At 62.6% G+C, this 12,480-nt stretch overlaps 1 protein-coding gene across 6 annotated transcripts in view; it reads right to left on the minus strand.

The window, feature by feature from the left end:
- CNOT3 (CCR4-NOT transcription complex subunit 3) overlaps positions 1 to 11,667 on the minus strand; it is a 13,937-nt gene extending 2,270 nt beyond the window's left edge. The window contains exons 1-17 of one of the 6 annotated variants that reach the window (XM_034672555.1): positions 11,399 to 11,666; positions 10,647 to 10,950; positions 7,637 to 7,710; positions 7,455 to 7,522; positions 7,120 to 7,194; positions 6,904 to 6,993; positions 6,630 to 6,758; positions 6,434 to 6,529; positions 5,012 to 5,234; positions 4,786 to 4,919; positions 4,415 to 4,471; positions 3,345 to 3,717; positions 3,146 to 3,269; positions 2,479 to 2,677; positions 812 to 911; positions 516 to 714; positions 133 to 265 (exon numbers count right to left, since the gene is read on the minus strand). In XM_034672555.1, the coding sequence (XP_034528446.1) occupies positions 133 to 265; positions 516 to 714; positions 812 to 911; positions 2,479 to 2,677; positions 3,146 to 3,269; positions 3,345 to 3,717; positions 4,415 to 4,471; positions 4,786 to 4,919; positions 5,012 to 5,234; positions 6,434 to 6,529; positions 6,630 to 6,758; positions 6,904 to 6,993; positions 7,120 to 7,194; positions 7,455 to 7,522; positions 7,637 to 7,661 (2,025 nt within the window). In that variant the 5' untranslated portion in view covers positions 7,662 to 7,710; positions 10,647 to 10,950; positions 11,399 to 11,666. Of the gene's footprint in view, positions 1 to 49; positions 266 to 515; positions 715 to 811; positions 912 to 2,478; positions 2,678 to 3,145; positions 3,270 to 3,344; positions 3,718 to 4,414; positions 4,472 to 4,785; positions 4,920 to 5,011; positions 5,235 to 6,433; positions 6,530 to 6,629; positions 6,759 to 6,903; positions 6,994 to 7,119; positions 7,195 to 7,454; positions 7,523 to 7,636; positions 7,714 to 10,646; positions 10,951 to 11,398 lie in introns of all 6 variants that reach the window. The other 5 variants (XM_034672554.1, XR_004629085.1, XM_034672553.1 and 2 more) reach the window with 5 other exon arrangements.
- Positions 11,668 to 12,480: the final 813 nt, after the last annotated feature.

Genomic DNA, 12,480 nt, shown 5'->3' on the forward strand with positions numbered 1-12,480 from the left:
GGGGGGTGGGGAGGGGGTGCGGTCCCGGTGGCCGCAGTGGGGCACCCACCTCACCCCTCCAGCCCGAGGGGGGACGGCGGCGGTGGCGGCGAAGCCGGGGGGCCCGAGGCTGCCCCGGGGGCCCTGCTGTACCTCCAGATAGTAGAAGATGAAGAAGAGCGTCTCCGTTGACAGGCGCTGGTAGAACTCCACGGTGTCCGAGTGTGGGGGTGGCATCTGGTGGTGGTAGGGGGGCGTCGGGCAGGGGTTCCGGGGGAGGTACTGCCTGCGGAGGGACAGGAGGGTTCGTTCCCGTGCCCAGCGGTCCCTGCGCTCTGAGGATCTGCTCACAGCCTCCCCACCTCACTTATCGGGGCAGCTTCTCAGGTGCCTGGTCACCCCCACACTGAACGCCTCGGACCGCCCCTCAGGCGCCCAGCCTGCAGGAGGGCCGGCGGCAAGCTTTACGTAGCGTCTCAGGACCAGGGAACCAAATCCCCACCAGGGCCGCCTCCCTCACGCCCGGGGCCCCTCACCGGATGCGCTCGGAGTCTGAGGGGTGGGGCATGTGGTGCCAGGCGGCCTCCTCCATGGCCTGCTGGTAGAGCTGCTCCTTGGTGAGGGCCACGGGCCCCAAGGGACACACGCCCAGTGACAGCGGGATGTTCACCTCCGACAGCTGCAGGGGAGGCTGCGCTGAGGCCGGCGGGGCAGACGTGCTGCTCAGGATGATGTCTGTGGGGAGCGCGGGGCCAGACCCTCTGGTGAGGCTGGCGTGGGGCCGGCCCCCCCTTCGCCGGGGCGCCCCGCCTCGCCCCGCCCAGACCCTCACCTCGCTCGGTCAGGTGCAGCGTGGGCACGGGGTCCTCGATGCCAGAGCTGATGGCCGCCCGCTCCGCCATGGACTTCAGAGAGCTCAGAGGCTCCGGGGCCTGCAAAGAGAGGAGAGTTGGCGCCCACACTCCCTGCCTCCAGCGGGAGTCGGTGGAGCCCAGGCCAAGAGTGGGCGGAACGCTGCCGCAGCATCAGAGAGCCTGTACAGTGGGGCCCCCACGTGCGGGACCAGGAGGGTGTGTGGCAGACGGCAGAGCACACAGCGGTGCAGGACCAGCCAGGCGGCACTCGCAGCACGCGGTTCTCTGAGCGGGCCTCCACGCACACACCAGCACCCACTCCGCCGGCAGCTGCGCCGTGGGGTGCTGCTGAGGGGCAGGGGGGCTGCATGTACACGCCCCCACCCCCGCGTCCGGCTGGCACGGGGCCGTGGGGCAGTCTCCTGCCACCCCCTGCGTCCCAGCTCCTTGCTGGTGGACAGGCAGGCCCGAAGCCACGCCTGGAGGCGGTGTCTGAGCCGTGGTCAGGGCTGCCCGCCCCGCCACGCAGCCTGCAGGCCCCAGGGCTCTGTGCTGCCTCCCGATCTCCCCGTCCTCGCTGACCCCAACCCTCACGCCACCTGCCCTCTGTGCTCTTCTCAGTGGCCCCAGGGGGACTTTCCCAGCCACATCCTTCTCTGTCCCTTCTCCACTCACAACCCGGTGGACCCTTTATTTCCAGAAAGACACACACACTATAAATTCCCATCCGTGGTACCTCTAAACTGTGTGCTTACTCTGGGCTGCCCACTGTTCCAAGGGCTCCAGCGTCCTGTCGTACCTGAGGTACAATTACGAGCACCTGCTTTGTCCGGAGAAGGCACAGGACGTGGACCCGGACTCTTACTCGGGGGAGCTGAGGTTAAACGCAGGCCCAGAAAGTCAGCCCCACATCCTGCCCCCCTTTCAGACCAGGGCGCCCAGGACCCCACTGCCTTCTCCAGGACACCCTGCCATCAAAGCCTCGCAGCCAGCCTGCACCCCCACCTCCTGTCTATGGAGACCTGTCCCAGCGTTCTCCCTCTGCTCCGACAGCAGCACTCCCAGAACTCCAGCATGAGACACACAAAACCACTCCTTCCTCCTTTAGCCTTTCCTGCCACCGGGCCCCCACCTCTCCCAGCTTAGAGATCTCCTCCCCAAGGCCTTGCTGGGCCATCTCCCCAAGTCCGAGGCACCTCTGCAGGTCCACGGCACGTGCTGCCCCCAGCCCTGTGCAGTCCTGCTCAGCTTCCCGTAGAGAAGGTGGGACCTAGGTATGTGCAGCCGGCATGACACACCTGGCCTAAAGTGGACATCAGTGTTCTCTCAACTTAGATGGTCCCTCAGAAGGGAAAAGGAGGGCGGTAAGCTGGATGGTGGGGTGTGTGAAGGAGCAAGGAAACACGGGGACAGAGATGATGGTGGGAACCCAGAGTGGAGAAGAGCAAGTCCAACCAGAAGCCCAGGAGAGTCCCAGAGCGAGAGATGGCAGAGGAGCCTGGGGTCAGGCAAGGGTGCAGGTGGCGGGGGAGAGAAAGCCAGAGCCCCACAAAGGGGTGGGGGTGGCCGGCAGACCTGGAGGAAGGGGACACCAAGCACGTGCAGGGAAGACAGCAGGGCCAGAACACACAAGCCTGCGGCCCACCTTGATCTCTGGGGCAGCGCTGAACTGCGGAGGTCCGTTGAGCAGGGCACCAGCTGCCTTGGCCTCGCTGAAGCTGGGTGTCGGGGAGCTGGGAGGGTTCACAGGAAGTGGCACCAGGAGGCTGGGTCCCCCTGTGTTGTTCCCTGAGCATGGAGCCACACCTCCAGCCCCTGCTGGGGCCGCCACACTGGGTTCCTTCCTGGGAAGGAGAGAAGGGGACAGGGCTCAGAGGAGGGACTGGAGGACTTGGTGATCAGGGGATGAGTCAGGCCTCTGCCTGTGCAACGGTCCATGGAAGGGGAGCATGAGGAAGGTAAACGTTCCACCCACAGAACGAGACGCCTCAGGCAGATGGACGCAGGGCAGATGCCGCGCGTCGAGCCTGGCGGTGAGGCAGACCCAGAAAGCAGGTCTTCCCTACGTCCCTTGGAAGTCACAGTCTCTCTTGGGGCAATCTGAGAAACAGGGACCGAATGGAAAGATCTGACCTGGGATCTGGAGAGGCAGCTCTCTGAGGGGAGACAGGTGCGCCTGGGGCAGGTCACGGGAAAGGGGAATGTTTAGAACACTCCGAAGGGTAAAGCTAGGGGACTGATGCATACAGTGTCCTGGGTGGAAAAAAGTGGGGACACAACACCTGACCAGTGGGAGGAGGCCAGACACTCACGAGGTGCTGGGAGGTGGGTTGTGGGGGCCCGACGGGGGGCCCAGAGCCTGGCTGCTGGCGCTGTTGCCCCCACTGCTGCTGAGAGCCACCTCTGCCGGGCTGTCTGCCACCACAGAGCTGTAACCTGGGGCAGGAAGAGGGAATGAAAATGGGCCGAGCACCCCAGGGCCCCCCAAGCCCCTGCAGTGCCCCTGCTCACTGGTGGCGCCGTTCTGCTTGCCAGCGCCTCCGCTGCTGTTACTGCTGCCACTGCCTCCACCGCTGCCGCCTCCCCCGCCCCCACCAGGCTGGACGCTGGGAGGCCGGGGCTGGGCGGTGCTGGACCCGCTGGGGGCTGGCGGGGCCACGGCCTGGGCATAGGGGGCAGGGGTGCCTGCACTGTGGCTGGGAGCTGGGCTGGCCTTGGGGCCCAGGGCACTTGGCGCTGCTGGGGCGGAGGCCCCGTTGTTGCCAGGGGTGGTGCTGAGGGCAGAGGCGGCAGGCGGGGGGCCGGGCGGGTAGCTGGGCGGCACAGCCGGGGACTGAGGGTGCTGGTTGCTGTGGACAGGCTTGGAGCCGTTTTTGGCTGGAGACTGCGGGTAGGAGAGAAGAGGGTCAGGACCCAGTGGGCCAGCAGGTCTGCCGAGCCTCCCACACGTGCCCCCACGCGCTCCTGCCACCACCTCCCCTCCCCCAAGACGGGCTCACTGTCTTCGCAGGACCTGGCTGCCCCCAGCTGTCCCCTCCCCTTGACCTGACCCTCAAAGCTTCAATCCCACCACCTAAAAACACTCACGTGCATTCCAACCCACACCCAGCTTCCCACATCCTGCGTGGGCACCTCCCCATGATGTCCCATAGGGGTCTTGTCAGGGACAGAAACTCAACTGGATGTCAGGGAAGTAGGTAGCTATGTCCTCACATGAAATTAGCTGAAACCAGCTAATAATCCAAGAGGAGAAGGAAAAACAGCCTAAAATTGCACAGTAGTTCTGAATGTTACTTAAATGGTCACAAAGGCAACTGCAGGGGCAGCTGATGACCACCACCCCCAGAAAGCAGGAGTGACACGCCCCCAGCACCGCCTGCCTGACGGCCCCCTGGCACCTCGCACTCACTACACATCAAGGGGTCCTGAGACCAACTCCTCCCCAGCCCCAAGTGCTCGCCTGGGTCCCAGAGCAGCCCCCTCAGTGCCCTCCCAGCAGCTGCTCCCTGACACCCTGGTTCGAGCAGCAGCGCTTCCTAAAGCGTGTCCTGTCCTGGGGGGCACTGTCAGGTCACACCCACCTGGCTGACTTCGCTATCCGTTGAGCGTCCCCTCTTCTTGTCGTCTTCAGAGTTTTCCTGAGGTGGGAGAGGCGCAGTTGGAAACCTGTGTGACCTCTAGGGCCCCGACAGAGACGCCAATCTCTGAGGCCCCAGGGCCGCTGTGATGCCTATGCCCTGAGCCTCACCAGGGGACCCAGGGTCCCTGTCTCCTGGGAGCCAGCACCACCTGCCAGCTGCTCACAGACCCAGGAGCCTGCTCTCCTTCGGAATCCACCCCTTGATCCCTGCTTGAGCCGCCGCGCTGCCCAGCCCTCGCTGGCCCTTAGGGCCCGGACCCAGGATACCTAGACCCGTTTCCTCAGTTCCCCTCCCATAGGCCGCCTCCTCACCGTGGTGCAGTTGGCCGGGCTGGGCGGGATGGGAGAGCTGGAGGTGGTCGAGGTGGGTGTGCTGCTTGACTGGTTGAAGATCTCATCCTCCATGTGACTGTGGCTGGGGGGGGAGGTGGCGACCAGCGCCTGTGCTGTGGGGGCAGGGGGGCATGCTGAACGGGCTCGGGCGCCCCCCCACGCGGCCCTCACTGCCCCGCGCCCGCAGGCCAAACTGGGGCCTCACGAATGTCCTCGAGGTCCAGGTCGTCATAGAGGAACTCATTCTCCTCGAAGTCGGGGTCCTGGGACGAGTCGACGTAGTACTCCACGTCGTCCTTGATCTTGCGGATGGCGTCGACGAGGATGGAGTCGTTGTCCAGCATGCGCAGGATGGTCTCCAGCATACGCACGTGGTAGCGGTGCTTCTCGATGTGCCGCTTCAGGCCCTCGATCCGGTCCTGCTTCTGCTGGCGAGCCCAGGGCCAGGCTCAGGGGCTGCAGGGCACCTGCCCGGGCCCCTCCTGCCCCCATAGAACCTATCCTCAGTCCCCGACCCCTGTAGACGCCCAGAGGCTCCACTCCAGCCCCTCCTGGTGTGGGCAGTGTGGAGTCTGCCCCCCCGCCGCCCCCGGCCCCTCAAGGACCCCCAGCTCCTGCCCGGACATCCCGGGAAAGCTCTAGAGAACCAGAAAGCCTCGTGCCTCCTACAGAGTGGCCCTCTCCGCAGCTCCCCTGACAGCCCAGGTTTCAAAATCACAGCCCACCCCAACCCCATCTCACTCTAATGACAGGAGTGACAATGCCCGTTTGCAGGGAGCCATCGTCCTTGTCCTCACAACACCCCACCCTAGCTCCAGGGCTCTCCAGGCACCTCCCCTGCCCAAGGCCTAAATCCCCCACCCCGCCACAAGGACCTAGTGCATCTCTCCTCCAGGCTCCGCTTCCAAACCTCCCCCCCCCGAGTCTCAGACCCCCAGATTGGGCACATTTCCCACTGCAGCCTGCCCCCAGACCCAGCTCTCCATCCCCTGTGTTTCCTGTGCCAATAAGTACATGTGCTTTGCATCCCCCTAAACCCACACCCTACAACCCTGGAGTTTTGGCATCTGGGCCCCTAGATCTGACTTTGCCCCAAGAGTGCTTTTCTTTTTTTTTTTTTTTTTTTTAAAGATTTTATTTATTTGACAGAGATAGAGACAGCCAGTGAGAGAGGGAACACAAGCAGGGGGAGTGGGAGAGGAAGAAGCAGGCTCATAGCAGAGGAGCCTGATGTGGGGCTCGATCCCACAACGCCGGGATCACACCCTGAGCCGAAGGCAGACGCTTAACCGCTGTGCCACCCAGGCGCCCCTCAAGACTGCTTTTCTAAGCCCAAATGAGCCTCGCCTCTCCCTACTGCCTCAGGACTTGGGCCTTCTCGGAGCTAGGAGGCCATGGCTTCAGCTCTCGGACTTCCCCACCCTGTGTGGCCATCTGCTCTCACCTCGTCTGCAACCCCGGCAGAACCCAGCATGTTCCCCCAACCTGCTCCTCCTTTCCATGGTGTTACCGAAGCTGGACCCCTGAGACTGGCTCACCAATATACACAGACCACCCCCAGTGGCCGCTAAAGCCCCCCACTCACCAGCCCATCTCTGTCCCCCGGGCACAGGGTCCCCCCACTCACATCCTTGTCACCCTTCTTCTTGCGTGTCTGCACGGACAGGGACTCCACTTCACTCTCAAACTGGTCCACCTGCATGTTCAGGGTGTCGATGGTGTTCTGGGAAAGGGAGGAGAAAGGCAGATGGTCAGCCAGCGTCCCCAAGGATGCCAGGGGATCGTTGCCCCGAGGTCCCCTCCTCCTCTCTTCCCTGACTCACTGTGAGCCACTGGCCAACCTCCTCCTTCTCCTTCTGGGCAGGGTCCACCTTCTGTGCCAGGCCCAGGCCCTCCTTGCTGTAGGCTTTAGTCTTGGTCTCTCGCTCCACAACTTTGAACCGTTCCATTTGCTGTGGACAGCGCAGTTGGCAGGGGGTCCCAGCCCATTGCCTCTCCCCTTCCCCGGGGCGGAGAAACCTTCCTCTTCCAGGGACTTCAGGGTACCCGGGAACTGGCCTCCTCCCACCTGTCAGGTGCCAGGCTCTGGGCTCCTACCGTCTCAATGAGCTTGCGGTTGTCTACGAGCTGCCTCTTATCCTTGATTTCGTTGGACGCTACCCATGTCTTGATCTGGTCCCTCAGCCGCTGCAGGTGGGGGAAAAGCGAAGACAGTCACACTGCCTCAGGACGTGGGCACCAAGGCCGCCAACCCCCTCCTCCCTGCTCCCTCTGCCCTTGGGATGCAGGAATCCAGACCCCTAGTCCCCTCACTTGAAGCTTCTTAATCTCCTTCTTTAGGTCAGCCTCATACTTTTCTTTCTGGTTCGCGTTGGCTGCATTGTGGAGCTGAGGGATGAAGAGAACCCAGGCGTTAGTGCGGGACCTGGGGCCCTTGGGCCCACTCCAGCAGTAAAGCCCCAGTCTCTCGGGGCTGGGAACTCTGGGAACACCCCCTCCCCCTGCCCCAATCCATTTCAGAGCCACTTCTTAGGTCCTCAGCACCTGGACCCACAACCCCTCACTCTGGCCTACATTTGGAGACCCTGAACCTCTTCCTGTGCTCTCCTCCCTGGAGACCCAGATTTTTAGGACCCCAGGCCCTATACCTTCTGCCAAATATCTTCAAACTGCTCCACGCCTTCGGACACCTTCTTGAGGCAGCGATCAATCTCACCTGGCCGGGGAGGAGAAAGGCAGTTAGCACCTGCCAAGGCAGCAGGCATCCAAGGAGGAGTTCTGAGCACAGTGAGCATGTGGCCACACAGGCAGCGGGTGAGGGAAGCGGTACCTTGGAGTTTGCGCTTGTCCGCCATCTTCCTGCCCTACAGATGCGCTCTCTTCATACTCTCTTGGAGACGGACGCTGCTGAGAGGGAAGGAAGGGACACGCATTCATTCCCTGGCTGGTCCAAACACAGAGGCGTGACTGAGGAACAGGAGGGTACGTGGGATGGTAAAGGGAAGACGCATTTACTATCTGATGACAGAGAGGAGGCCAAGTTCTACTTATGCTGCCCCGACAGCCCAGCACAGGGGTCTGAATGCTCCGGAAGTTAACCGAAACAAGGAAACAGATGTACCTTTTCCCAGGAAGTGGGAAATTAATAGAGCGTGGAACACCGTCTCCCCAGATGACACTCCAGACATTTCAGAGCAGGAAGAAGTCAAGCAGCCCATGGCTGAGTGCTGGGGATGAAGGCCCACAGAGGGGCACATAGTGATTAGAATCCTAACACTAGAGCGGGGACCGCTCAGACAGATCAGACGATGAAGTCTGCGGGGAGAAGAGCCAGATGCTGTCTGTGTGTAAGAACTGTAGGGGATGGAGGGGGAACAGTGGGAGATGAGAAATGCCTGGAATCGTGAAGAGCTAAACCCACCCATCATGTCAGGGCTGGGTCTCAAGCAGAAGAGGGCTGTACACCACCAAGTCTATTCCACGGCAGAGTTGTTAAAACACAGGAGACAACCCAACCCAAAGACACTGACACCGAGAATTAGACATGTGGGGGCAGAAGGCGTCACCCCAGAGAGGGCCAGGAGAGTGAAAGGGGACCTCAGCCCCGAGAGAGTCATCTGTGAACACGCAGGAGATACATATCAGATGCGATGGTAACACAGATGCAGGGAAACATAAACCACCAGGACACGTGCCCAATACTTAGAGAGAGGGGCATCTTCACCCTAAAAGTACATGCAACCCAGAGGAGACTGGGTTCAAAGGGAAGTCACCAGGACTCTGGCCAAGGGGGAAGCCACAACTTAGGATGTGACACCAAGATTGGGGGAGCTCCAGAAGCCTTGCAGAGGGGCTATGCCAAGGAGACTCATGCACTGCCTGAGGTCGCCCCCCAGAGAGGGGGCCTCTATGAAAAGCATGGCTCCCTGAGGCCCAGGGAAGGGTGCCCCAGAGCAGCTCTAACTCCAGGGAGGACTAAGAGCCTCAAGCCAAAGGGAGGTCACACCAACAGGGTCCCACCCACGGGGAAGGAAACATCTCAAGAACAGCCCTGTCCAACAACACTTTCTACAACAACAGAAATGTTCCCTACCTGTGCTGTGCCCCTGAACACTGAAAATGTGGGTCGTGCACGAAACAGTGGAATTCTTCATTTTTATTTCCATTATTTCACTACGCGTGGCTAGCAGCTACTGGTGGACAGTGTATGAGAGCACGCTGGAGGAGTACCAGAGGCCCTGAGGCTGTGTGTACCCGCACCCTCACAGGGGTCCATTCTGGACAGTGGGGAGCAGGTGTGACACTTTAGACTTGAGGGAGCATACATCTCCACAAAGGGCCAGCCAAAAGAACAGCTCCACCCTCGGCCCAGGGCCAGCTGACACACCAAGGTGGGGCTCAATCCCCGCACAAGGAAGATCCCAGCTTCAGGAAGAAGAGGCAAGCAGAAAAAGGATCTAGCAGACAGTGGCACAGAGGGGACGCGAACTGAAACCAAGGAAGAGTCTGGCCTGGGAGCTCGGGAGAGGGCCAGGACCCCAACACAGAAATGCCTCTTACTGCCCAGGGGCAGAGACAGGGATGTGACACAAGGGCTTGCACTGCCTGCCTCCAGCCCAGAGAGGGAAGACATGAGACACACCACACTGAGGGGTCGGGACACCCAGCTTGGTGGAGGAGGTGATGGCCCCAAGAGGGGTACAGACTGTGGAAGCAACAAGTCCTGAAGGAGTCAGAAACACAGTGCCAGGCGAACAAGAGCCCTGGTCCAGGGAGCTGAGGTCTCAGGCCCGGAGAGGACAACACCGGATCTGTGGGAGGCACCATGGGCCCGGTACGTGCATCTAGACAAGCCGGGTGCTACAGCGGACAGGAGCCTCGCCACAGAGGCAGCAGCCCCTCCCTCTGAAGAAAGACCCCCCTCCAGCAAAGGACCGACAGAAAGGTGGAGCTTCAGCCTTTAGGTACAGGTGCCGCCACAGAAAAGCGCCATTCTTAAAGAGCTGGGAGCCCCCACTGCTCCTGAGGGGATCCACCAAGATCCTCCAGGGAAAAGGAACCACAGTAGGCCCACTTGGAGACAGGGGACATCTCAGGCATCCAAGAGCTTGCACGCTCACGGCAAGGGGTCTCAAACGGACTGAGGAACTGGGGAACCTTGGCCCAGGAGGCTTCACCAAAAGTCTCATCCCCTCAAGGAGCACATTCTGGGGGTGGGTGAGCAGTGTGCCAGACCCACAGAAGCCAAGAGCCATTTCAATGAGGGACCAAGCTAATAAAGGACAGCCCCCCAAACCTCAGCTCAGCGAAGACGACGCAGTTAGAGAGGCCTGACGGAGACCAGGGCAGGAGGGTAGAAGGCTCAGTCCTGGGAACTAACACCAGGTGGTCCTAATCCTGGGGGCTGTCACGGGCCCCTACGAAGAGGCTGTGTGCCATGGCCAAGGAGCTCTGGCCCACTCGGGGGATGCTGGAGGGCAATCCCTAACCCAGGAGGCTGCTGACACTGCCACACAAAGCACCTGACTCTCTGGAAGAGGGATGTGTGAGGGCCTGGGGTGGAGGCGGTTGTCTCCCCACTGGGAGGCTCAACACCAAGGATGGGGGACTGGGAACCCCAACTTTGTCCTCCGCAAGGTGACAACAGTGGGGTCTGTCCATCAAATCTCAGGCACCTCACACCCCCTCAGCTGAGAGGGTAGAAGCCTTAGAGCCACACAGGGAGACCACGCAAGAAGAAAACAGAAGCATTAGCCCTGGGCACCTACACCTGCAGGGGCCAATGCCAAGAAGGGCAGGAACCCTGTGCCTGGGGGAGACAACCCTGAGAGTTTCCTTACCCTGGAGGAGAAAGCGCACCCCAGCCAGCAAAGTCCACATGGCACAGTACAGGAACCTCAGATCTAGGAGGCCTTAAGCTCCCAGGGGTTCCAACTGCGTGGGAGTGGGGACGTGTGAGCCCTAGACCCACCACGGATGCCGAGGGGGCGGGCCGGTGCCTTCTGGAAGGAGGACGCCCCCAGGAAGGTCTGATGTAAACGGGGGCACGCTCCTGGCAGCGGGAGGAGGTGTCAGCACACCCACAGGGCAGGGGCGTCGTCAGGGGGAGGCAGGGGTGCTTGCACGGCCCAAGGCGGAGATTGTCTGCAACACGGAGCGGGCAGGAGCTGTACGGGGTGTCCCCGAGACCCAGGGGAGCTAGGGGACCCAGCACAGCGCTCGTGAAGTGGGATGACATCACCCGGACGGCAGACAGCCCGCGTCCAGAGGCGGGCCCGCACCCCGAGGGGGCATCGCGGGGGGCAGCCCTGCCCGCCCCGAAGACGCAGGGCCCTGGGCCCCCGACTTTCCGCTGCAGGGCAAACTTTGGCAGAGGCTTGCAGGCGCCGGCGGGCCGTGCAGGCGGGCCTGGCACCGGGGGAGGTGGGGGGACGGAGACCCCCGCCCCGCCCGCGGGCCCGACGCCCACGGGGCGCTGCCGTCTAGCGGGGGGCCGGCGCCCCAGCCGCCCGCACCGACGCGGAGAGAGGCGGCCCCGGGCGCCGGGGGAGGAGGGGAAGGGGTCCGGCCCAGTTGAGCCTGACGCTCTCACCACAGGAGCTGGCGCCGCCGCTGAGGAGCGTATCGCGACAGGCGGGGGAGGCGAGCGCCCGCCGCCTTTTTCTCGCGCCCCGGGCCCGGGCGCTATCGCGATAGCGGCGCGAAGCGGAAGTGGGGTGGGGGGAAGTGGGCCCGGGGTTGTTCTGACGACGGGGTCGGGGCTCAAGGGAGGCCGCGGCGTCTGCCGATGGCTCCGCGGAAGCTGACCGGGCCCGGTCCAAGATGGCGGCGGCGGCGGAGGCCTCCCCTCCTCTCTTCTCGTCTCTGGCGCCGACCCGCCCCCGAGCCCCGAATATAGGCCTATGATTGCTCCTGCGGCATGTCGCTCTTGCCCCTCGGGCGCGCCCTATTGGTCCTTGGCAGGGATGCAGCCAGCCTCCTCTCGCCGATTGGGCAATCCCTCCAAGGCGCGGCGTTCGATTGGCCTCCCGCGCAGGCTGCTAGGATTGGTTCAGGTTTTCTTCCCCGCTCCTCCTCCTCCCCGCCTCAGGGCACAACACGCCAGCGCGAGGGCCCGTACGTCAATCACGAGGCCACTGTCGTGCTGATTGGATACACCCGCTCCCTTCTCCTTACACCAATTGGCCGGGGGGAGGAGCTAGGCTGATCAGGGGCGGGAAGTCGTTCGTCAAGTTTAGAGCCGTTTTTAATTGGTTGTGAAGGGATATTCTGCCCTGAAGCCATTGGTTGGGTCCGGAAGTGGGTGGGGAAAGCGGAGGCAGGCATGGAGCGTGGGCGTTAAAGGCAGCACACCTAATGAGGGGCGGACAGGTGCTCTCAAAGCGGGGGCCGAGCCGAGGTCGCTTGTCAATCAAAGTAGCCCTGGGAGGAGCCGTCCCCTCGTTGGCCGTGCCAGGTGTCGTTCACCGCGGCGGGTCCAGAGGCGCAGCGAGGGGGCGGTACCGGCCTATGAAGCGTGTGAAACGGGGCGTAGCAAGTGGGCTCGGCCCCGGGGCGCAGCCTCCAGCGTCCCTCGTGTCCGGCTGCGTCATGTTCCTGCACCTGCCTGTGTTTGGCACATGTCTGGGACTCGGTCTTGTTGGAGGGACGGAGGAAGCAGTGGACAGCGCCCCC

The sequence above is a fragment of the Ailuropoda melanoleuca genome, chromosome 12 (assembly GCF_002007445.2).
Source record: "Ailuropoda melanoleuca isolate Jingjing chromosome 12, ASM200744v2, whole genome shotgun sequence".
NCBI lineage: Eukaryota > Metazoa > Chordata > Mammalia > Carnivora > Ursidae > Ailuropoda > Ailuropoda melanoleuca.